Raw genomic sequence first — 24,270 nt, 5'->3', positions numbered from 1 at the left:
AATGAAATTTATTCAAAACAAATAAAAATTATTTTAAACAAATAACATTTACTTTAAATAAATAAAATTTACTTGAAACAAATAACGTTCATTAAAAAAAAAATTAGTCTATAATAACTGTTTATTTGTTTCAAATAAATACGTTTATTTAAAACAAACAAAATTTTAATTAGTGCAAATAAAAATTTATTTAAAACAAATAAAATTTATTTAAAACAAGTGATATTTATGAAAAAAAAAATTAAATTTATTTGAAGCAAAAAAAAAAATTGTTTTCAACAAGTAAAACATATTTGAAACAAATAACATTTAATTAAAATAAATAACAAATTTTTTAAACAGATATATTTTATTTGCGCTAAATAAATTTTTTTATTTACAACAAATAAAAAGTTATCAGTAAAATGTAAAAAGACACAATTGAAAAAAATAATCGAAAGCAAAGAAATAATAATGTCAACAATTGTAAATCAGAAAAAAAAACATAATGCCCATATATCAAATCGACAATTCCATATCAATAAAAAAGGAACACACGTTGCGAATATTTGAAAAATCATGTAACGTAAATTTAATAAATTTCTATACCGTCACACATTAATAATTCCCCCCCCCTCTCTTTTCTACATTTTTATACCTGAATTCTATTTCAATATATATATACATAAATGTTCATCCAATAATTTATCCAAATTTCCCTAATCATAAACAATAACTTTCTTCCATAATGCGCGGGACACCTTTCTTCGTTGATTTGAAAGAATATATATATATAATATAAAGGTCGAACTTTAAAATGAATTTTTTTTTCCTCCCCACCTTCCAATCACCCCTTTTTGATAGAAAACAGGTCCAGTTTTTTGTGTCGTCAACTTTTTTTTCTCTCTTTTTTTTCTTCTTCACGACGACCTTCTTCTTGTGTGTCGCGCACGGGGTGAAGTATAAAAAAAAAACGTGACCACCATTTTGAATCCTTTGTATCTAGACCGTTTGGAGGGTTAATCGGGAGAAAAAAAAAAAAAAAAAAAACGCTCACTCCACGGGCGCTATCTAAAAACGGGAGGGGAGGGGGTTTGCCAAAAAAAATAAAGGTGGGGTAGAAACTACTATAAAAATTACCCCCACTATATTTTTAAAGGATCCTTTCTATTCTTTTGATATCCTGCTGTTGGGCCCTTAGGACCGCTTACTCTCCAGCATCTCCAGTCAGCATCCGAGCATGGATCAAATAAGATCCCCTTTTTGGTGTTTTATATATATATGAGGCAAAACGCGGCTTCTTGAATCGATTTTTTTTTCTTTATAGAAACCGTCAGAAATTTTAACGGAAAAATGATGTTTTGATTCTAGTCAATTGGGTTTACTAAAGGACTTTAGTGTTCAGTGATTGGAGAAGGTGATTAAAAGGAATCATGATTTTAGTGCGAAAAGGTAGTAATCTTAAACTTCTAAAAAAAAAAAGAAACTGAAAAACTATTTTTCGAAAAATTGCGAAAAAAATATATTATATTTGGTTCAAATAAAAAAATTTCTCTACGGATGTAGAAGTATAATTTGCTGTGGCAGCGAATTTTTTGCTACATGGAAAAAAAAGAAATTGCCTGATAACTGCTGAGTCGAATTTAACAAAATTAGTAACCACAGTCAAATTATTTGTTATGACAATAAGTTTGCTGTGATAAAGTCAAAATTTTTTACCCCCACAGCAAATTTGTTAGCATCTGCAGTTAATTAATTATTTTCTGTATATTGTATATTATTTAACACATATTCAAAAAATAGGTAACATTTTTTTGCTGTTATTTTACTCCTTTTTTTGATACTATATATATATATAAATAAACGACTTTCTTGAGATGCTAGATTCGCGAGAGGGTGTTACATGTATATATATATATATATATATATGGTTCTCTTGAGCTAGAGGCGACGGAAATTGGTGCGACCCAATACTAATGGATAATGGAATTATTGGTTTCAGTCGGGGCATGCCCTGGGGATAATCGTAATTCAATTGTTTCGATGTGTCCTCTGGACGTTTTGACAGGCCGTGTATATATCTCTTCCTTAACAAGAATCCTGCCCCAGGATATATTCTTCGCGAAACATATATATATGTGGCAAAAAACATATATCTAAAAATTACTAATCGTATTAAATATATATATAATATTTAACACGTTATTTAGTTTCGTCGAAAAAAGAAAACCGGAGTAAAAGTATTGACTATATCTATAAATAAATATTATATAACTAAAAGACAATATTGAAATAAATAATTGTAAATTAAATAAATTTACATTTAAATATTACTTATAATTAAATATTATTTACAATTTTCTTTCATTTATTAATTGTGATGCGCTTTGAAGAAGGGGATCTTAGAAGCAAAAAAATTATAGGTTATGTTTTGAAACTTTTAATTGAAAATACACAAAGAGAATCAATACAAATTATTGATATTTAAGTCTTTATTACATCGAAAATATTCAATGAAAACTGATTTTAATTTTACATAAATAAAAAGAAACTTTTAATCAAGGTAAAACTGTAAACATAACCTATAATTCGTTTGTTTCTAAAGTCCCTTCCTTCAGAGCGCGTTATAATTATTTATTAATTTATTAACAATTTAGAAATTATTAATAACTTATTAATTATTTATTAATAATTTATTAAGTATCAATTTATTATTAGTAAATAGTAAATATTAAATTTATTTTCTCAACAATGTAACTCATCTGAAGTAACGTAAATTATCTAAAGTAACTTGAATTAGCTAAAGTATATCTGAAAATACCTTGAAGTACTAAGAATTGTCCTAAAATATACAAATTATCTAGAAGTATCCTGAATTATCTGAAGTATCCCAAATTACCTAAAGTAACTTAAAATTATCTAAAGTAACGTGAATTATCTGAAGTATATCCTGAAATATCTTGAAGTATACTTTAAAGTACAGTGAATAATCTTAAATATATATATTGAAATATCCCTACATTATCTTAAATATTATCTGAATTATCTAAAACGAATTGAATTATCTGAAGTATCCTGAATTTTCTGAAGTATATTGTGAAATATCCTGAAGTACCATGAAGTGCTATAAATTATTTTGAAATATTCAAAATTATCTTGAATTATTTTGAATTAATTGAAGTATCTCGAATTATCTGAAGTATCCAGAATTATCTAAAGAATCCTGAATTATCTAAAGTAATTAAAATTATCTGAAGTATCCTGAATTATCTAAAGTAATGAAAATTATCTGAAGTATCCTGAATTATCTAAAATATCGTAAATGATCTGAAGTATCGTGAAATATCCGGAAATACCTTAAAGTACTGCATAGTTATTTTGAAATATTCCAAATTATCTTGAAGTATTTTGAATTAAATGAAGTATCTCGTATTTTCTGAAGTATCCTGAATTATCTGAACTATCCAAAATAACGTAAATTATCTTAAGTAACCTGAATTATCTTAAGTAACCTGAATTATCTGAAGTATTATTGTGAAATATGAAATACTAAGTATTTAAATTATCTGAAGTAACATAAATTATCCAAAATATCGTAAAGTATATCCGGAAATACCTTAAAATATCCTAATTAATTAATTAATCCAATTAATCTTTATAAATAAACATATAATTTAAAATCTAATATTATTTATAATTAAATATATTAAAAAATAATGAAATTCTAATATTCATTGGAACAAATGATCAAAAATAAATATCGATATAATATCTTTTTTACAAAATGACACGAGATATGACTAAAAATACAATGTGAGGTGGTTTCATTAAATTTTTTATTTCATTCTCCGTTGGTGGGGGGGGGTCTGGATTCTGCATCGATGAGAGTCTAAGAATATCCTGATTTGGTGATAAAGACGAGATTAAACCAGAAGGGTAACGACCTTATATACGCTCTTCCCTCGAGATTTCGCGAATAATATCAACTATATAGGTGTGAATTAACTGTCGCACTATATATATATATATATACTTTGATATAGATTAACTATGTGGATGAAAATTATCGAAACAACTGGAAGCAATTGCGTATAGATTCAACCCAGTTATAGCAGCGATACACATTACGGATGTATGGGCCAATTTGTAAGCAATCCAACTATATATATATGTTCGGTGGGGTAATATTGTATTTTTATGTTATCTCTCTACTTGGATAAAGTACCCAACCCACTTGATTTCTATCATATATATATCGTTCGTCGATCCTAATATCCAGAATCACTTTCTTATTTAATTCGGTACTTCTCCAATATTATTCCACTTTTCACGATCTTATCCGCGGTAATATCGTCCTTTCATTTCCACAATATTGTGCTAAAAATATTATTTTCTCTACTTTTCTAAATAATGACAAAAATATTTTATTAAATTAATAAATAAAAAATAAAAAATTATGTTAGAAATTATAATCAATTAAAATTATTGAAAATAAAAAATTTGTTTGTGGAAATAAAAATTAATGAAGAAACTGATTTTAGTGTGATGATTCTTTTATAAATATTATATAAAAGGACACGAGCCACACACATCTCTTTTTCACCCTTCGATGAGTGTTTGGATGATGTTGGTTGGCAAACCTGACACGTTGAACCAGTACCTAACGCCGGGTTCAAGTATGAATTTTTGGACTAACATCTGCCCCGAAAAAACAAAAGCCTATTGTCGCTAACGACCGGTCGCGCGTCTCTTGTTTCTAACCGAGCGCTTTTCAATCGTAGGCGAAATAACGGACCCCGAGGTCCATTGAGATTATACTCTTCTCTCTCTCTGCATTTTTTTTCTTGGTCCCGCATTTACCCCTCTCAGGGTTACAATATTCTTTTTTTTTTTTTTTAGTTTTACCTTTTCTCGATATTTTTTTCATTTTTCATATACTTTTTTTTCAATCACCATTTCTGGTGAAAAAAAAATTTCTGTCATACATGTATATATATATGCAGATTACAATCTTCGATTTCCGAAGAATAGATTCATTGAAGAAAAGGTGCGGGATCTTTGCGTCATTTACTTCCGGTTAATTGTGCAAGTTTTTTTTTTTTGAAAAACGGGAATTGAATATCTTTTTCTACTTTATCTTTTTCTATAAGAGTTTTTAGTTATGTTGAAAAAATTGGTGATTTTGATTTTTTTCCTAGTCTTTAAATTTGAATCAGTGACATTTTATTGATGGAATTTATAAACTGAATCTATTCCTTAAGATTTTCACTGAGTCAAATTTGACTAAAATTTAGTGATATTTCACTGAAAATTAGAAGAATTCTACTTTACTGATTGAAAAAGGTAATTCTGTTTTACCGATTAATGATAATGCAGATTTAACTGTTTTAATTAGTAATAATTCGATTGATTTTTAGTGAAATTTAACTGAATTTCAGTGAAAATGTTACTGAAGTGCGATTCATTTGAGTCAAATAGTAATATTTCTGCTAATCAATTAGTGCAAAAGCTACTATAATTATTAGTTAAATTCACTTTTAGGTTATGTCAAAATAAACTAAAATTACTGATAACTAATTCAATTATTCAGATTTTTCTTTTTAGTTATTTTTCAATGTAAAATTAGTTATTTTTTACTAATTGATAAAACTGAATAAAAATACTAATTTTTATTCTAGAAATAACTGAAAAAAAGTTAAATTTGACTAATTCAATTAGTTACGTTAACATAACCAAAAAGTAAATTTAACTAATAATTTAGTTATTTTTAACTAATTCAAATTGAAAGAATTTAAATCATATTTACTTAACTCAATAGTTATTTAATATACAAATAAATATTTATTTAATAATAGTTAAAAAACAGATTATTTGAATCAACTAAATTGTAATTATTACCACTTTTTACTTTCTATATCTGAATTAGTAAAAAAGTTTACTAATTTGAATTAGTGGCTCACTTTTTGTCTCTCAATTAGTAAAATTTCACTAATTATTAGTAACTTTTACTAACAATTAGTAAAATTTAACTAATTCTAAAGCAAAAAGTGAGTCACTAATTTAAATTAGTAAACATTGTTACTAATTCAAATTTAGACAGTAATAGTCGCAAATTCGCAATGTTAAAGATTTATCTGTATTCACTTTAGATACATATTTTTCCCCTCCGGAAAACCCTTCGTCGTTGGTAAAGTAATATTAAAAAAAAAAAAAGAAAAAAAAAGGTGTGCTAACCTGTGAAAGGTGGGGCTTGATTTTGAGTTTGCGCGATGGCCAATGGTCAAGCTTCTAACTCCGCCCAGAACGAATCGAACTACTCGATATAAACATGAACTGTAAAACCAGAGGCGAAGGGTCCACGAATAAAATTCTCTCCAGAGGGGTGAAATGAGAAAAGTGCGAGTTTTATTTACTTAAGCCGATGGAAAACTCCATTTGCAACTGGCGGATCCTTCTTTTCTCCAAGGGAGCTTTTTTTCTCTTTTTTTTTTATTTCGATTAACAAATATTTATTCTTCTTTTTCAATTAATCCCTTGTAAAATTAATTTTGATTAAATATACTGATTTCGATGTTAAAACTCTGTGATAAAAGTAATTGATTTTGTAAGAACAAAAAAAAATTACGTATGTAAAAATAAAATTAAAAGCAATTAAATAAAAGTAAAAATAAAATTAAGAACAATAAGTTAAAAAAAAAAAATTTTGTCATAATTTATGTTGGCGGAAGGAATGTAATAGGTTACTTGAATTTTACTTATATATATGAGATAGAGGGAGGGAGAAACAAATGTCCCTATTTATTAATTTGCGAATAGAATTCTGGTGGTCGTTTATTGCTCTAATTTGGGGACGGATGCGGTAAAGTCAAAGTCTTGGAAAGGACTTAACAGGACTTATAATTCACTAGTACGACATTCGGCCGCAAGGAGAGGTCCCGAGGTCACCCGCAGACGTAACAATTCACTTTTAGGGGTCCTTCACAGAGAGAGAAAGCTTCTGGCAGTGTCGCCTATATTCTCACAATATATATGTGGGGGGAGGGGGGGCATTAACATAGAGATTGGCAGGAGTTCATATATTGATCTTTTTTCCCCGCAGCAAGAGTTTATACACTATATATATATATAGCTTATATCCTGTCCAAATGGGCTGCCAAGGACCGCGAAAACAACAAAACTCGAAATTGTCTTCCTATCTTCTTTCTCCATGAGACAAATCATTATTATTCAACCCTCTTGGTCTGTTCTTCATATTTTACGATTTTACACTCTTACCCAGAAATACGTTCTGGTTTCTGATTAATTTTGGTATTTTTTACCATACCGTACCAGAAATTGTCAACTGTATTGGCCCAGTACTGACCAATACTGTATAATTTTTACACAATTTATTCACAGAATCTTGAAAAAACGAAAATCTATTAAATAAATAAAACTGATCGATGAGGGGAATCGAACCTCTGACCTACGGATTTGAAGCCGAACGCATTAACCACTAGGCTACGCAAACTACAACACTGAATCTTTTATTTTCTTAGCGCTATTATGTCTTTACATTCATGAATCAGAAAAGTGATTAAGATTTTGAATTTTGGTTATTAAAATTTTAATTCCGATTGCAATAAATTATTTATTAATATCTAAATAATTTTGAAATTAGGCATTTTCCAATATTGTCAGCGTAGGCTAGTGGTTAGTGCATTGAACTTTCATGCCTTAAGTCAAGGTGTTCGATCCCCGCCAGAGTTAGAAATTTTAATATTTTTATTTCCAAAATAAATTTTCCCAATTAAATAAATTAATATTTTCTGATTACAGCGGAAACCTCACAAGGGGGCAGCACGCCTGACACGGTCCAATGTGGAGGCTGTAGAGCGTCATTCCCATTGGGTGAGATTGTACGATTTATCGAACACAAGGTGAATCATTGTCGTAGTACACTTCAGGGATGTCATAGTCCACCGCCTGCGGCAGCACCTGAGGATTCAGATCCTGAGGATGCATTGGCACTAAAGAGTTTGGATCAGGAAAAATTAAAATCAGTGCCAAGTATTTCGGCGCCAATTAATAAACGTGTTAATAGAATTGAAAGTCCACCAACACCACAGGGTTCTGGGCCCGATGCCGTTAGTCCCATTGAGCTTAGGGCCAGTGCCAGTTCAACGCCAAAGAGACGAACTGAAGTCTCTGAGGAGGAGAAGGACGATTTACCCAAAAAACCAAAAACTGAATCCGTTGACGCTGATACAAACACAGTCAATTCCGGTAAGTTTTCTCTTTTTTATGCTCAAAAACTGACAATAAACATATAATAATCTGAAAATTAATAACATAACCTTCAAATGGAAGGAAATATAACCTTTAAATTCGAAACTAGGCGGAGAGAATAACCTTAAAAATCAAATGTTATATGGTATTAGATCAAGGGGAAAACATAACCTCAAAATTCGAAGCTATGAGGAGAAAATAACCTTAAAAATTAAATCGTATAAGATATCCTTATAAGAAAAAACCTCGAAATTTGAAGACAAAAGGAGGAAATAACCTCAAATATCAAATGTTATAAGACCTAGAGGAAAACATAACCTCAAAATTCAAAGCTAAGAAGAGAAGTAAACTAAAAAATCAAATGTTATTATAAGGTATTAGACCTAGAGAAAACATAACCTCAAAATTTAAAGCTTAGAAGAGAAAATAACCTCAAAAATCTAATGTTATAAGCTCTCTTAGACCAAGGGGAAAAGATAACCTCAAAACTAATCGAATAGGTGAACGAAATAAACTAACGAATATTATTTTTAATGAAAAATATTAAAATTCGGTTTATCAAACGAAAAATGGGAAGTTGGGGTACAGGGGTAGCATCTCGTTTTTTTATTTATTAATATTCGAAAAGTGTGAAATATGATCTCTCCTCGATTGCACTTTATTAAACATCAATATTTATTTTTCAATTTATTTGAAATATCAAAATGTATATCTATATTTGCGTGACCGTAAATGTAATTGGTTTTAAATCGAAAGCGTATAAAAGTCAACGCATCAGTCAAAAACCTGAATCATATATATATATAAATACATATATATGTATTTTGGGAAAGTGAACCGTTAAAAGGATGGAAAAAAATAGAGATTTTTTTTTCTAAATATACATCTGTGTATACGCAGGAGCGTTACACACGCGATGCTTGTCGTGGCTGGACGAATGTGAACAATGCCCCTAGGGGATTTGATTTTTGAATTTAAAGCACCCCGTTCGACACTGGGGTGATCTGGTTGTGCTGTGCCCCCCTTTTTGCCCCCCCCCTCCTCTTGCACACACATATATTGTCACTCGCTATATCAAAGGGGTTTACGCGCGGGTGTTATCAGGATGTGGTTCACCGAGTTTTCAAACTAAACTTTCCGGTATTTTTTCATCGCACTAAAAAATCTATTAATATTTCATTTCAAAAATTTTTGATTTTTTTTTTTCAAACTCAATTGGAAGTTTTTTTAACATTATTTTTATTTTATTTACATATTTGATATAAATAGAAATTTATTTGAATCAAATAAATAAATATTAGGCTGCAAGAGAAATATACTATTTTTCTGTGTGTATACCATCCCAATGGGAAGCTGCCACGAGTAACCATTGGCGTATTAATTGGCCCAATGATGGGAGCCAATGAAAAAACCATTGGCACCCAATAATGGACCATTATTGTTAAAGTCATGGGCTGTCCACGCCGATGCCAATGATTGGCAACCATCATTTGCAAATTATTGGCAACCAATAATTAGCCAATATTAAAAATTTTAATAATAATTTAAAAAATCAATAATTTAAAAAAAATTTTTATTATTTTTTAATAGTTATTATTATTATTATTTTATTTTTAATAATTAAATTAAAACAATGGTCATCAAAGTATTAGTGAAACCATTTCTTCCAAAAAAGAGTTTGTCTCAAATCTAATAAATAGGAGAGACATCGGACAGAAAAAAATTATCGATCACTGCTTATACCAATCTAATGGCACCTCAACTGCGAGAAACAGTTATGATGTTCGCCCTCCCTGTGGCGTTGAGCGAACTAAAGTCCAGAGCTGAACCATCAGCGCAGCGCGGGAACATTTGAAAAATTTGATTTTATTAGATATTTTATTTTATAATTAACGAATTATTAAGTATGACATTATGTTATTAATAATTATTTATGACATTAATTATTTATTAAGTTAATTATTTGTCATATTTAAAATAAAATAAAATATCTAATAAAATCAAATTTTTCAAATGTACCCGCGCTGCGCTGATGGCTCAGCTCTGGACTTTAGTTCACTCAACGCCACAGGGAGGGCGAACATCATAACTGTTTCTCGCAGTTGAGGTGCCATTAGATTGGTATATAAGCATAGTGATCGATAATTTTTTTCTTGTCGAAATTTTTTTCTGCCCGATGTCTCTCCTATTTATTGGATTTAATTATTAAAAATAAACTAATAATAATAATAACTATTAAAAAATAATAAAAATAAATTTTTTTTTAAATTATTGATTTTTTTAATTATTATTAAAATTTTTAATATTGGCTAATTATTGGTTGCCAATAATTTGCCAATGATGGTTGCCAATCATTGGCATCGGCGTGGACAGCCCATGACTTTACCAATAATGGTCCATTATTGGGTGCCATTATTGGGCCATTAATACGCGAATGGTATTTTTCCCATTGCGATCATTTTCCGATTGTGTTATAAGACAAAAAAAATAGTTTAAATTAAAAATGTAAATTTTTTTTTCAAAACATTTTTAGATGTCAAAAACATCCCCTCTGTAAAATTAGTCTCGTGACCGGTACGTGCTTTTACCTGCGATATTGAAGAGAGTTGAGTCTCTGTGCGGTAACGATTCCCAAAGAGGGGGGAACGGGGGGAAGAGAAGAAATAACCGGCTCGTGCAGACCACGTGGCCAAACAATAGGACGATTCTAATTGGGCTTTTTGGACGTGGCAGTGGCTACTGAACAGGGGGAGGGGTGTGGGGGGGACAGGAGAGTGGAGAGAAAAAAAAGTGACAAAAACGCGTCGAAAGGGAGGCATCAGATATACTACAATGTTGTGAACGTACACGAGAGAGCACGTTCTTTTCGTTGAAGGGTTAAATCCGGCACGAGCTTTTAAAGGTACAGGATAGTTACCAGAGCCACCGACCGTGATGAAACTTTTAAGAGATGTGTTACTACACACACATACACAGCTCAACTAAAATCTGTGTGTGAAATAGAAGCCATCTCTACGACGTAAGCAATTAAGACCACCCGAATTAACCGTTTCTTCCTGCCAGGAGTATAGACCCTCAAGACAAGAGAGTGAGAGAGAGAGAGAGAAAGAGACAAAGAAAACCTCCAGGAAGGGATGAGTTTGCGAGAAAATGTCTTTCAAACTAGGGATCAGAGAATACAGCTGCGTTCTCGGATAGAAAATCGCTTTTCCTTTGAATTAATTATATATAATTATTCTAATGTTTACAGTGGAGAAAATATTTTTTTAAAGAAATGCATTTAATTCACTTCTTTTGGATGCAATTGTTAAAAAAAAAATTTATTGACCCTTAAACTACCACAGCGGTCTCTCAGACCGCTGAATTCTGACTTCTGCGCATCTTTGTACGCAACTAGTTCTGCCAGTCACCATAATCTACAAATAGGCTAAACATAATTTTTTAGCATCTAACAGTATAAAAATTAAAATTTGATAAAAAATCATTGGAATTTATTATTAACCAATCAGCAGAACACAAAAAAGTAGAATTTTTACTCCAAAATCGGTATAAAAATTAACTGCAACAAATTTTATCCTAGTTGAGGGCTAATGGTTAAAATTACCCGCAACAAAATTTATCCAGCGTTTTTTTTGTATAGGAATTGTTAAAAAAAAAAACTTAGTTAATATTTGATAAAAGAAAATAATTTCCTCTTTGTTGGAATATTATTAACCAAGAGAGAAAAAGGAAAGGAAATATTTTGTCATATATATATATACTAAAGGGGAAAAATACGAGGGAAGGGTAATCCGTTGAAATTGACACCTTTGCTGACTCTTGGAGAGATGCAGATTTGATCTGTCTGTCACGTTTGTCTGGAATATTAATTCTCGAACGAGATGATAAGTTTTTTTTCAGGGTTATATATCCTTGCCCTTCTTTTCTCGCCACACCACAAAATTTCAACTTTTCCCGAATTGCCCAAGGCAAACGCAGAATTGCTTGCGAATTGGCTCTATATATATCTCCGATCTTAAGGTCCAAACTGTTTTTTTTTTATAAAAATTTTTTATTTTCTGTGACAGAAAAATTTTTATTTTCTACATGTCAAAAATGTTATAGAACATGTCAAAACAATTACACAAGATTTTTAATTTTTATTGAAATATTTTGTCTTTATTTTAGTTCCTTTATGTTTCGCACGTTCTTTATTTCTAAGTTCCATTCTGACGAAACCGAGAAATTTATCACAGAATGTATATATACGTTTCCTTTTCAAGTTTTGCGGTTACGCGTGTAAGTAACGCGCGACATAAAGGATCCTCAAGCGCGGTCTGACCAATCTCAAAGTGCCATATAGTGACCACAAGGAGTACATCATCTCTGTCCATAAGTCCGAGTGCAACACTTTCATATATATATATATATATGTAGGGTGTACCGCAATTTCATTATAATTTTTTTTATTCCATCTTTCTCTCACGCAGTAGGGGTCCATAAACTATTTTTACTCAAAAATTCTATGGTGTAAATGTCAAGCAACAAAATGCCTCTTACAATTTTATATTTTATATTCCTATTCACAGTCTATTGACTCTAGACATTCAACACCTCAACCTGAAATGTAAATTTGACACTAAAAAATCACCATCATCATTCTTCCTCAAAAAATTTTTTATGTACAAATTTTTGCCTTTACCGCAATTCCAAGAAATTTGAATCAAATATTTTTTTTGATACGAATAAATATTTCTCTAATACAAATAAATATTTATTCGATTAAAATTAATAATAAAATAAAGCTAAGATTTATTGGAAAATTAATTATTATAATTTTAATAGTACCATAAAGTATTTAATGAAATTTCTCTTTCAAAATTGAGAATAAATTAAATTCGATACAAAAAATTATGATCAACGATGTAGAAAATGATCGAGATTATATAGTTTTATGTATTCAATTATTCTCATTTTTTTTTCATATACTTTTTAGTTTCTCTCTCTCTCTCTCTCCCCCGCCAAAAACTCTTGTACTCACCCTCACTAAATTCGAACAAAAATCCTGCCGCAAAATTGTCTACCTGAATGGATGCACGTTGTGCCCCCTTTTAACTGCAACCCCAGTCCTATGATACAAAGTGCATACGTCGCATACGTTGTCCAATCGATATTTTAATATTGTCACATGGGTCTTTTGGATTAAAGGCCTTTGTGACGTCACAAATCCAAAATGCATCTTATCGACATGGTTAATGGAATTATCAACATTATATATACATATATATAGGATTTATTCTAAATTAAAAAAATATATTTCAAAAGGGAAAAAAATTTATTCCTTATATATAGGTAAAAAAAAAGAAGATATTCTTCTTTGAGGAAAAAAAATTGCCCTTTTCAATACTGTAATACTATATTATAAATGGAAATTTAATCAAATTACCGCAAAGGAAAAATGTAAAAAAAAAAAAAAAAAATTGTAATCCAATATTTAAATTAATTTAAAATGGAAAACTATTTCTTTTTTGCGAATGTCTTTTTTTCGAGAAGAGAAATAATGTGACATTTGAAGGTAAATGATAATTGGGATGAAACGTAGCATGAAAGGGTTAAACGGAAGTATCCTGAGGATGACCAAGGTTCGGGTTCGTTTTTAAACAATGACTTTCCGAACGATTTGCTCCTAATCGTCGGGGCCAATTTGACGGGCAATTTCTGAGGAAAATCGTTCGGTCACTATCGCCAAGCAATAATGGTCGACGTGACATTTCTACTCGCTTCGTATCCATAACGCATCGTTTCCTTCAATGGAACACGTTCAAAATTTTCTCAAGAATATATATATATATATGACAATGAATTCTTTTCTTGAATTCTCAATTCTTCGTTTTTTGAAAAGAGATCTATACATTTTCGAGAATTTTTCTTTTATAACAAATAAAATAAAAATTAAGATTTATTTCAAATATCGACCCTAAAAACAAAAACAAAAATTCACCATAAATTTTAAAAACATTTTGTCTATCGGAATAAAATTTTGGGTGTTAAAAATCAACTCCAAAAAGTAAGACACAAAATATGTTTAAACTTGTGATAAAAATGATTAGGGATCGAGAATGGGGTGGGGGGGCGTTTGAGAGATAGCCGGAAATCTGAGGAAATAATCCTAACGGATGGCCACCCACGAGGTTTGCATATGAAAAGAGATACGCGCAAAGGACAGTGAATCGATACACCTTTATTATGCTCAAGCACTTGCTTATCTCTTACCCCTGCGGGTTTCTTATGTCCCGTTTTTCTTCTTCTTCTTTTTTTTTCCTCCCGGAAAATTCGACATATTTTCAACTTCCGCGAGTAAAGAAAAAAAAAAAGAAAAGAAAGATGACTTCGTCACATAGAAAAAAGGGAAGAGAAACTTTTTAACCAACGAAAGCGCAAAACAATATGTGCCGACATATATTGAAAATTCGATTCGAAATGACTGGCAATAATTTTTTTTTTCTCCCGCCTCCTTTTCCCACTTTTATAATCCCTCTATGGTCATTCTAAATCCTTAAATCAAATTTACAAAACGAGCCTCTTTCGATGACTCGTGAAAAATTTAACAGCCGTCACTTTTTACCCTTACGGTTATTTAAAAAAGAGATTAACACCATTTTTCGACTTTTGTGAATCGAAATTACAACATTATTTAGTGGATACTAAACATCTTCCTTTCCAATGTTGTTTTATGAAATTAAATTCTGTTTTCCTATATAAAAAAGTGCAAAAATTTTTGAGAAATCCAACTGTAATTTCTTTAGTTTTTTTTAGCATATGGAATTTAGATTTAGACTGTTAACAGAAAAAAATTTATGGAAGTCCGATTTGTATATTTCCCAAAATTAGTTGTAGAAACTACAAAAACAAATTTTTTTTCCCGTAGTTTCTCACAATAATGCTATGAATATTGTCGAACATCGCAACTTTCACGTGTTATAAGTATTATACGATATAAATACTGTCATAATCGTTTGGTGAAAGGTCATAACAACAAGGAAAAATAGAAAAGAAATTTTCGCCCACTATTACTCTTGTTAAAAGCACGTAGGCCGCGTGTATAACAATAATGGAATTTTAATAGTCTTCTGTAATCACGATAGCAAAAAAAAAAAAAAAAAAGTTTCTTAAAAATTCTTGACGCGCAACGTTAAACAAAACTTACTGCAATTGTTTTCACAAGTCTCTCTCTCTCTCCTCTCCTCCATAGGGAATACCGTCTTGAAAATTGAGCAGCGTCCACACTTCACGGTCTTGTTAAAGTTTCCTTAGATTTTTTTTCTCTTCCTTTTTTATAATTCTCTACTTCTTCCTTTAATTAGGAACGCTTTATTTTGCGAGTATCCTTTGTCTTCGACATATAGACTATATATATATATATATATCCTTCTCGTTTCTCGAAGGAAACAAGAGAGGAGGATAGAGAATGAAGCGCTGAACTTTTTAATCTTTCAGGACTCTTCGGATACTGTCTGTGCTTCAAAGTTTTTTCATCGTTAGTCTGTCGGTCCTTAATCATCCATTTGAAATTCCGTTCACTTTCATTTGCGTAAAACTTTTTTAAACGCTCACTCATTCGAATGCCATGATATAGGTTTTTCTTTTTAAATCCAATACAAAAAAAAAAGAAATCTAATTAAAGAATATATTTTTGTTTATATTTTTCTTTTAATATAAATAAATTTAAATTGCAATAGAAATTGTATTAGAAATACGATTGTAAATTCGCGGTTACAACCCTCACGCAAATATATTATAACAAAATATGTTTTGAGGTTGTCTCAATGATTCTTAGGAAGCGAGGGTCGTTGCTTAAACACATGGCGAGTATTCTCTTTCTTTCCTTGCAAAAAAAAAAAGGCCCCTTGGGGTGCGAAAGTCTCGAATTAATAAAATCTCCCACGAAATCGTTGGCGATCATCATATCGTGGGGCGTGAAAAATGGCCAAAAATCTGATATTTCGGATTAAAAACATTGAAATTCAAAACCCGTGCCGCTGAACTACTCTCAACACAAGGGACGCCAAGTCGTTAAGGGTCAGTTTCAACCCCTCTTTCACATATAATTCCGTTGTCGTCGCCGATATTATTTTTAAGCCACCATTCCCCATAAAAAAAAGGGCTCTATGTCAATTTGACACAGACTCCTCGCGGTTTGAATTCAAAATTGAAATAAGTAATAGGAAAAAATTAAGGGCGTTGCAAAACCGATAAAAAAAAAAACGAGGGTCAAAGGGAAAATGATTTTATTCGTAACAAAAATTATCTTCTTTTATTATTTATTTTTAACAAAGAGAAATTTTTTTTTTGTTTTAGAGCCAAGATGGTTGCAGTGTTCCCAATGCTCCCGACGTCTATCATCAGCTTGGGAGATGTTACAACATGCGCAAACACTTCATGGAGCAAGACTCTACACATCTTCAACGTCGCTAGCAAATTCCTCTTCAAATACACCAACCCCAAGTCCAACGACACCAACGCCAACGCACTCACATCATTTAAGTCCGCCAAATCATTTGAATATCAGCGGGAAATCGACAGGTAGTTCATCAGCTGCAAATTCATCAGGCGGTACCAATACCAGTGGTAGCAGTGGTAGTCGACAACAATTACAAACATCAGCGACTCTTGTTGCAGATCCACTTAGTTTTCTAAGACTTCACAGCACAACACAACATCTAGACCGAAGTTATTCACAACTATATCCACCGGATTTAATGGCACACATGGTGGGTTATCGAGGACTTCAAGATCTACAAACAGCAACTCGAAATCTCCAAAATCTAGATCCCCTCCGTCGAATGGATGGACTAAATTTAGGCGATTCACAATTTAGAGGTTCATTAGATACACTCAACAATGCAAGAAATTTAGCGAATTTAGCAAATTTAGCGCAAAGTCGAGGTATCACTAGTCAGGGACATCCACAAATTTTAGAAACGAATATGGATTTTTACTCGGAGCGTCTAAGGAACCTCGCTAATCCGGCCTTAGGCGCAGTGCCTCTTAATAATACGGTAGCAAATCTTAATTCATCAGTGGTACCCACCGTTCCACAAGCACATACAATTGAACCACCAAGTCCCGCATTGTCAAATTCAACACACAATCATCAAAAAGAAAATTCACCACCATGCTATACCCAAAGTCCTGTGGGACATCACAATAACAATAATTCCACCGACAGTGAAAAAACAAGTACACCAGTTGCGTCAACTCCCATAATTACCGATACATCAGAAACAGTTTACAGTTGCGAGGCATGTGATAAGAAATTTCGTTTTCAGTCAAATCTTATCTCGCACCGTAAAAGTCATCAGGAAAAAGAGAGTCATCAATATCAGGAAACCAAAGCTACCGCACAAATAAGATGTGAAGTTTGTGAATTGGAATTGTCCAATTATTCCGAGCTAAGAAAACATATGAGAAAAGAACATCAGGAATCCCTAAATCCCCCGGCAAGTCCACAAGGAAGTGTGGAAACAGTTCCGGATGATGGAAGTAGTTGTGACGAAAATATGGATCTAGACGAAGGCGATGAGAATGACAAGGATCAAGATGACGCTGAGGAAAATACTCCCGAGGATTTAAGCACAACACAAGGACAAAGTAGCGAGGAAAATGGTCCACGAATTGAACAAAAACCAAGTTTAGTAGGAGATTTCATTGAAAAATTTGGCTTAGGGAATCTAAGTCAATATTCCGAGGCGTATCGACAAGCACTTCAAGAGCCTGGCCTAAATCGTGGTTTCATTAAAACAGAATCGCCAGCGAGCCTTACGAATACTTTAAACAATAATAAAGAAAAGGACAGTGCACTTTCGCCAACGAATTATAATTTAGGCACAACGCCTAATATTTTCTCTGGATTTCATCGATCCACAGCGCCTGAATTCGGTGGTCTTTGGATGACAGGTCATCACTATTTGGAGAATAACGATATTCGAAAGACGACCAAAGCAACGACTTCAAGTCTCTCGCTTCAAGGCTTACCGAGTCCATTGCTAAAAAAGGAACGCAGTGGTAGAAATGACACATGCGAATATTGTGGCAAAGTATTCAAAAATTGTTCAAATCTCACTGTTCACAGGAGATCGCACACAGGTGAAAAACCATATAAATGTGAACTATGTTCCTATGCTTGTGCACAAAGTTCAAAACTCACGAGGCACATGAAAACACACGGCAGGCACGGTAAGGACACATACAAATGTCGATTCTGCGAGATGCCCTTCTCCGTACCAAGTACATTGGAGAAACATATGCGAAAGTGCGTCGTTGTTGTTCAACAAGGCTCAAAAATGGGTCTACCCTATCCGGGCAGTCAAGATGAGGATTCCTCATTAAGCACCAAGGACACTTGATCCTGGAACGGAAGCCTGCCACCAATCCCGACACTTTGGCCACATCGGTCCTCTTATTCGGTGTACTGAACCTTCTATGGAGGACAAGAAACTTTCAAATAAAATTCATCATGAAAAATTTTGAAAGATTCACCTTCCAAAGATCAGGAGAAGTGGTAGGTCGTCGCACTGAATTCAACTTCCGTTCACTGGGAATGTGACATTGTTCATAAATATGACTTTTAACGCCACAAGAGCACTTCGCTGAGGCAAAAAAGGCCAGTTTAAAAGACAGGAATTAAAATTAAGAAGTCTTATGACGAGACTGACCAAAAAAAAAAAAAAAAAACCCTTTTGTGACGTTTTTCATTAGAGGTACCGCCTTTATTTTTTATTATAAATTTTAATAATCGTTTTCTTTCTACATCATTTGAGTCTTAACCATTTTTTTAATCTAAATTTTAATAATCACAGTAATATTTTTTTCCTATCTTAATTTGGGTCCTAAAAACAGGCATAAAAAAATAATACAACCGTCAGCGATCGTTAAAATTTAAATAAAAGTGGTATCTAAGTAAACAATGAGGCAAGTTATCAAGGAAAAATTTTTCTTCTTTTACAATATCTATATTTTGTGAGTTAAAATTGGTAAAAAAAAAATTATTAAAATAAAAAACAAATTCTCTAGTCTTAATTCAATAATGAAAAAAAGGCTTCCTCATTTTAAAAATGTCACATTTTCTTTTTTGCAAAGGGTATAGCGAGGGGTGGGAAGTGAATCTTAATTCACAAATGCAAACGAATGGTTACCATTTGCGAGTCTCAATCGAGCTAATTAAAGTCTATCGCTAATTAATTGAAGTACCGTTTAAATACTAGCGTGATTACATATACAAATGCAAATATATAAATACAAGAGATATAAATATGAAAATAAAAGAATATATTATATAAACAAAAAACGATATATATATAAATAAAACAAAGTATATAGCTATATATATATATATAATATAAATATATAAATACTAAAGGGGGGGGCAGATAAATATAAATATATAAATAGGGGGAAAAGGGAGTTACAACACAGTGATTTTTATTATCTATTAAAGATTATTTATTTAACTATTTAATTAATACATGGTATCAATGTATGTATTAAAAAAAGACGAGATTTTTTTTTGTACATTTTATATCTGCCACATTTATCTAAAGTACTTGCAAATTTTTTTTTTTTTTTAATTTTTTATCTTGAGTATTTTCTTAAAAAGAAAAAGGCAGATGAGCGACGAACATGTGTACATAATTAATACATCGAGATCTCGAAAACTCTATTAAGTATGTGTATATTCTCTTTTTCAAGAGCGTTTTGACCACTCGATTTTTAATGTGAGAAAAAAGGAGGAAGATATTATCACGAAAAAAAGTGATTCAAAAAGACACGCTCCATAGTTTGTAAGTTTTAACTCTGATCGAGTGTAAAATGTATCATAACTATTATTATTGCGAGTATCGCAACGATTATTGATTAATGATTATTATTAATATTAGGTATTACCTAATATTATTATTGTCATTATTATTATTATGTTAGTAATATTATTATTACATTATTATTATTATTATTATATTATCATTATTATTATTATTATATTATTATTATTATAAATCTTATTAGCAACTTTTTTAACTTTATTCCTATTACCATTGTCATTATTATTATTATATTGTAATTATTATTATTATTGCGATTTTCACTATTATCACTACGATTGCAGTGAATTTAGGCGAGTACATTATTTTATAAATTTTCTGATATTAAATTATTATTATTATTATTATTATTATTATTGTCGAAGAATGTTTTAAGCGTTTAAGAAAATGCCAAAGTTGTCTAGGTTTATTGTCTCTATTTTATAAATGGTCGGGGCGACTTTTCCATAATAAAAAAAAAAAAACATTTTTCTAAAAAGTCAATTATTAGAAAAAAAAAAAAATGGAGAAATTTTCGCTCGAAATAGAATGAAGATATACGTCAAACGTTATCATTCATATATAATTATTTTTTTGTTTGTTAAATTTACGTGAAAAAAAAAAATATTGAAGAAAACAATTTTGCATAGCATAAAAAAAAGTACACGTGATTTTTATTTTTAAAAAAATTTGTTTGTTTTGAAATTTTTAAAATAGAAAAATATTTTTTTTAGTGACAATAGTAAAAATAAAAAATTTGAAACAATTTGTTAATAAATTATAAAAATTTTGTTTTTATCAGTGTTGGAAATTTAGAAATTTTTTTTTTTTTTTTTTAAATATAAAAATACAAAAAAGTGTACTTTTTTCATTATGCATAATGTAGTTTTACGTCTCGTGTTAAAGAGGATTTTATGTAATAAAAATAGGAAGTTTAAAAACTTTCTAACATCCTCGAAAGTTTGTCGGCGCCCTGTACCGATCGCATTACCACTATTGTCTCTTCGTTGATCGTATTTATTGTCAAGTGATGCGAAAAATCGCAAAATCGATTTTCCCTGAATCGACATATCAAAAAAAAAAAAAAGTCACTTCTGGGAAAATCGCCAACTGCAAATAATAATAATAATAAAAATAGAAAAAAAAACTCGCGAGTTTCTGTTTATATAAATATATATTCCTCGCTCAAGACTGAGGTTTTTTTTTTTTTTTCATTTGCTTAGCGATATATTATTGTTTTTACGTTCCATCGAGGTCCGTTTTTTTTCTCGTTGTAAACGTTTTCAAAGAAAACTGTTCCTAAAAAAAAAAAAATAAAAATAAATAAAACATATAGGCAATAAGGTCGTAAACTCGAGCACGAAAGTTTTCAAGTATGTTTTGTGTGAATGTGCAAAATAGTTTGAAAAAAAAAATCGATGCCTGATGTGATGTATTAAGCGCGCGTGTGTCTGACGATAATGATGATGAATTTAAGAAAAAAAAAAAAAATACAAACTCATATCAGTTAGTTTTCAGTGTTAGACGTGTACGACTCTAGATAAAAAGTCTCGTTATCTAGTTAAAAGTTTGTTAGATAATTCTCAAATTCGTATATATATATATATATATATGTACATGCCAGGCCCCGTTTATACGACATTGTACATAAAGGCACTGCCCTCTAGCGCAAAAAAAAAAAAAAAAATTTGACGAGATTGAATTTTTAATAAATTCAAAATCAACATTCATTTCTCGTCATATTTTATCATTGTATCATCTCATCGAAACCGAATATCGTTGTTTCACAGCCATTTTGGATTCGTCCATAAATGGCTTAATTTCTATTAACGCTATCTTGCAGGTGAAATTTTTCTTTCATGGCTTAAAAAAAGTTCTTTTTCAAAAAAAAAAATTCAAATCTTAAAAAATCTCAATAAAAAAAATCAATTTTAAGGAAAGCTTTCAAATTTTACACAATTATATAATAAAAAAAAATATAAAAAAACGGAAAATTTTTCTAAGTGGGAAAAAAAAAATTTTAATTTTTTGCGAATAAAAAAATGTTTCCCTAGAATAAAAAAAAATACAAAAAATAATGAAAATTTAACTTTTGAAAAATTTTCTAAAGTGAGAAATATCCGTTGAACTTTTTTTTTTGTCGCAGCGCGTGGAAAGAAAAATTTTCTTCTGCCTGGAGCGTTTGTTGGATGAACGAATCTTGAATAGCAGAATAGGTAGACTAAAGAGTGCCGGCATTTTTATTGGTGTATACTCGAGAAATAAAACTACGAAATGATACCATTAAATGCGAACCTTGGTTCCGAGTTTTCTTTTATTTATCTCTCATTTTCTTGTCATGTCACGTAGAATTAAGATACACACAAACACACACATATATACTTGTCCCATTAATAGGGAAATAAAGAATTTTTGCGGAATTCTCGTGTAAAATAAACACGATGGCTACATTTTTTTTTTTTTGTTATTATTATTTGTTACACGATTTTTTTTCACAAAACATAAAACAATAATTATTATCGCACAGATTTTCTATATCATAAATATTGTCTAATAACTTTATATAAAATTTTTGTCACATTTTTTAGCCATCGTTTATATGAATTACGCGATTTCTAACATTTCTCACAGGGTAACAAAAAAAGAAAATTTTTAATAAAAAAAAAAAAAAAAAAAATAGTATCTGAAGTAAGAAAATCATTATAGAGGCAAAAAAGAGTAATTAAGCTGATGTAATAAAAATATTTCCTATATTACTAAATCTGAATTGCGATACGAAAAAAAATAAAGATTGTCACTCATGAAATTTTAAAAATAGTTTTCTTTATATTTTTCTTTTCAATTTTAAAATTTTTCACAAGACATTTTAACCCTTTGCCGCATGTTTATATTCTCTATATCATTTTTTTTTTGATCTAAAATACATTTTTATATTTCAATTCCTTTTTGATGTTCCGCGAAAAACTATTTTTTTTTTATTACTTTTTAAGAAAAAGATAAATTTTGAATACATTTTTTTTTTAATTGTATTTATTTGAATGATAAAATTTCTAATAATAAAAGAAATTATTTTCCTTTTGCATTTAAAAAATCGTACCTCAAAGGGTTAAAAGTAAAAATTTTAATCTTTATTCCTAGAAATTTTATGTGTTTTTTATTTTTTTATTTAATTAAAACTGTGATTTTGGACATGATTAAAAATTCAAATTATTGAAAAATAAAACAATTGCTATTTAGCAAAAAAAAAATATATATATTCATAATTCGGTGGAAATAATCTGAATTAGGGAATATTTTAGAAGGTACTTTTATAGGTTTTAAACTGAAGAATTTTAAACCGAGGGTCGACAGTAAAAAAAAAAGGCAATATGATGAGGATGTTGAGGATTCATTGAGCAGAGTTCGGCCAAAAAAGCTCTTGTGACAATCTTCGACCGAGCTTTCTCGAGGAACTTCTAATTATAATCTAGTAAATAGGGTGTATGTCTTGTGCGATTCAAATAAACTACATTGTTTTTAAAAATTTTTTTCAACAAATCCTTACACGCCTATTTCCTCTAAAACCTTAATTATATTAAATCTAATATAATGGCGCTAAACAAATTTTTATTCTTTACAATTTATTTATTTATTTATAGAAAATACTATATATTAATTTAATTTTTAATTATTTAATAATAATAATTTATTTATTTATTTTTAACATTATTAAATGTATTAAGAAAAAAATAATTTATTAATTATTTGAAAATATCTGAAAAAATTAAATATTTCGTCAAAATGAATAAAAAATTTAAGTAATAAGCACGATTTTTTTCTTTTTTTTTGTTGAATGCATCAGTGTCGGTCGGGTAACATAGTCAAAGGAGTTACTAAATGTAGCCCCAGATAGGTAGCAACCCTCTGCATTTACAATCGGAAGTCCACAGCCGCCTGCATTTTTAATTAGCTTCTATATGGGCTCGTTGCGGCGTTAACCACGGTCGAAGCTTTAATTAAAATGCAACCTCGTTTATGTGAGTAATGCTTTGTTTTGCAAAAAAAAAAAAAAAAAAAAAAAAAATTTAACCATGTTGGTATTTGCCTTCTTTCCTTATAGTTTCATTGCAAATATATATATGTATATAAAGCAACTGTAAAAATTGTGACTGCTCCTATATAACACTTTTCATGAAATTAAATTTTT

At 30.3% G+C, this 24,270-nt stretch overlaps 1 protein-coding gene across 3 annotated transcripts in view; it reads left to right on the top strand.

Moving 5' to 3' along the window:
- LOC127279095 (B-cell lymphoma/leukemia 11A) overlaps window positions 1-22,372 on the top strand; it is a 158,087-nt gene extending 135,715 nt beyond the window's left edge. For 2 of the 3 annotated variants that reach the window (XM_051301233.1, XM_051301234.1), the window contains 2 exons: window positions 7,798-8,244; window positions 16,585-22,372. In XM_051301233.1, coding sequence (XP_051157190.1) covers window positions 7,798-8,244; window positions 16,585-18,632 — 2,495 coding nt within the window. In that variant the 3' untranslated portion in view covers window positions 18,633-22,372. Of the gene's footprint in view, window positions 1-1,108; window positions 1,432-7,797; window positions 8,245-16,584 lie in introns of those variants that run through there. The other variant, XM_051301235.1, reaches the window with a different exon arrangement.
- Window positions 22,373-24,270: the final 1,898 nt, after the last annotated feature.

The sequence above is a fragment of the Leptopilina boulardi genome, unplaced genomic scaffold, assembly GCF_019393585.1.
Source record: "Leptopilina boulardi isolate dan_hultmark-lab unplaced genomic scaffold, ZJU_Lbou_2.1 LbouV2_214, whole genome shotgun sequence".
Lineage (NCBI taxonomy): Eukaryota > Metazoa > Arthropoda > Insecta > Hymenoptera > Figitidae > Leptopilina > Leptopilina boulardi.
Note: the sequence above shows the minus strand (reverse complement) of the source record. Positions and strands in the feature narration are given on the sequence as shown.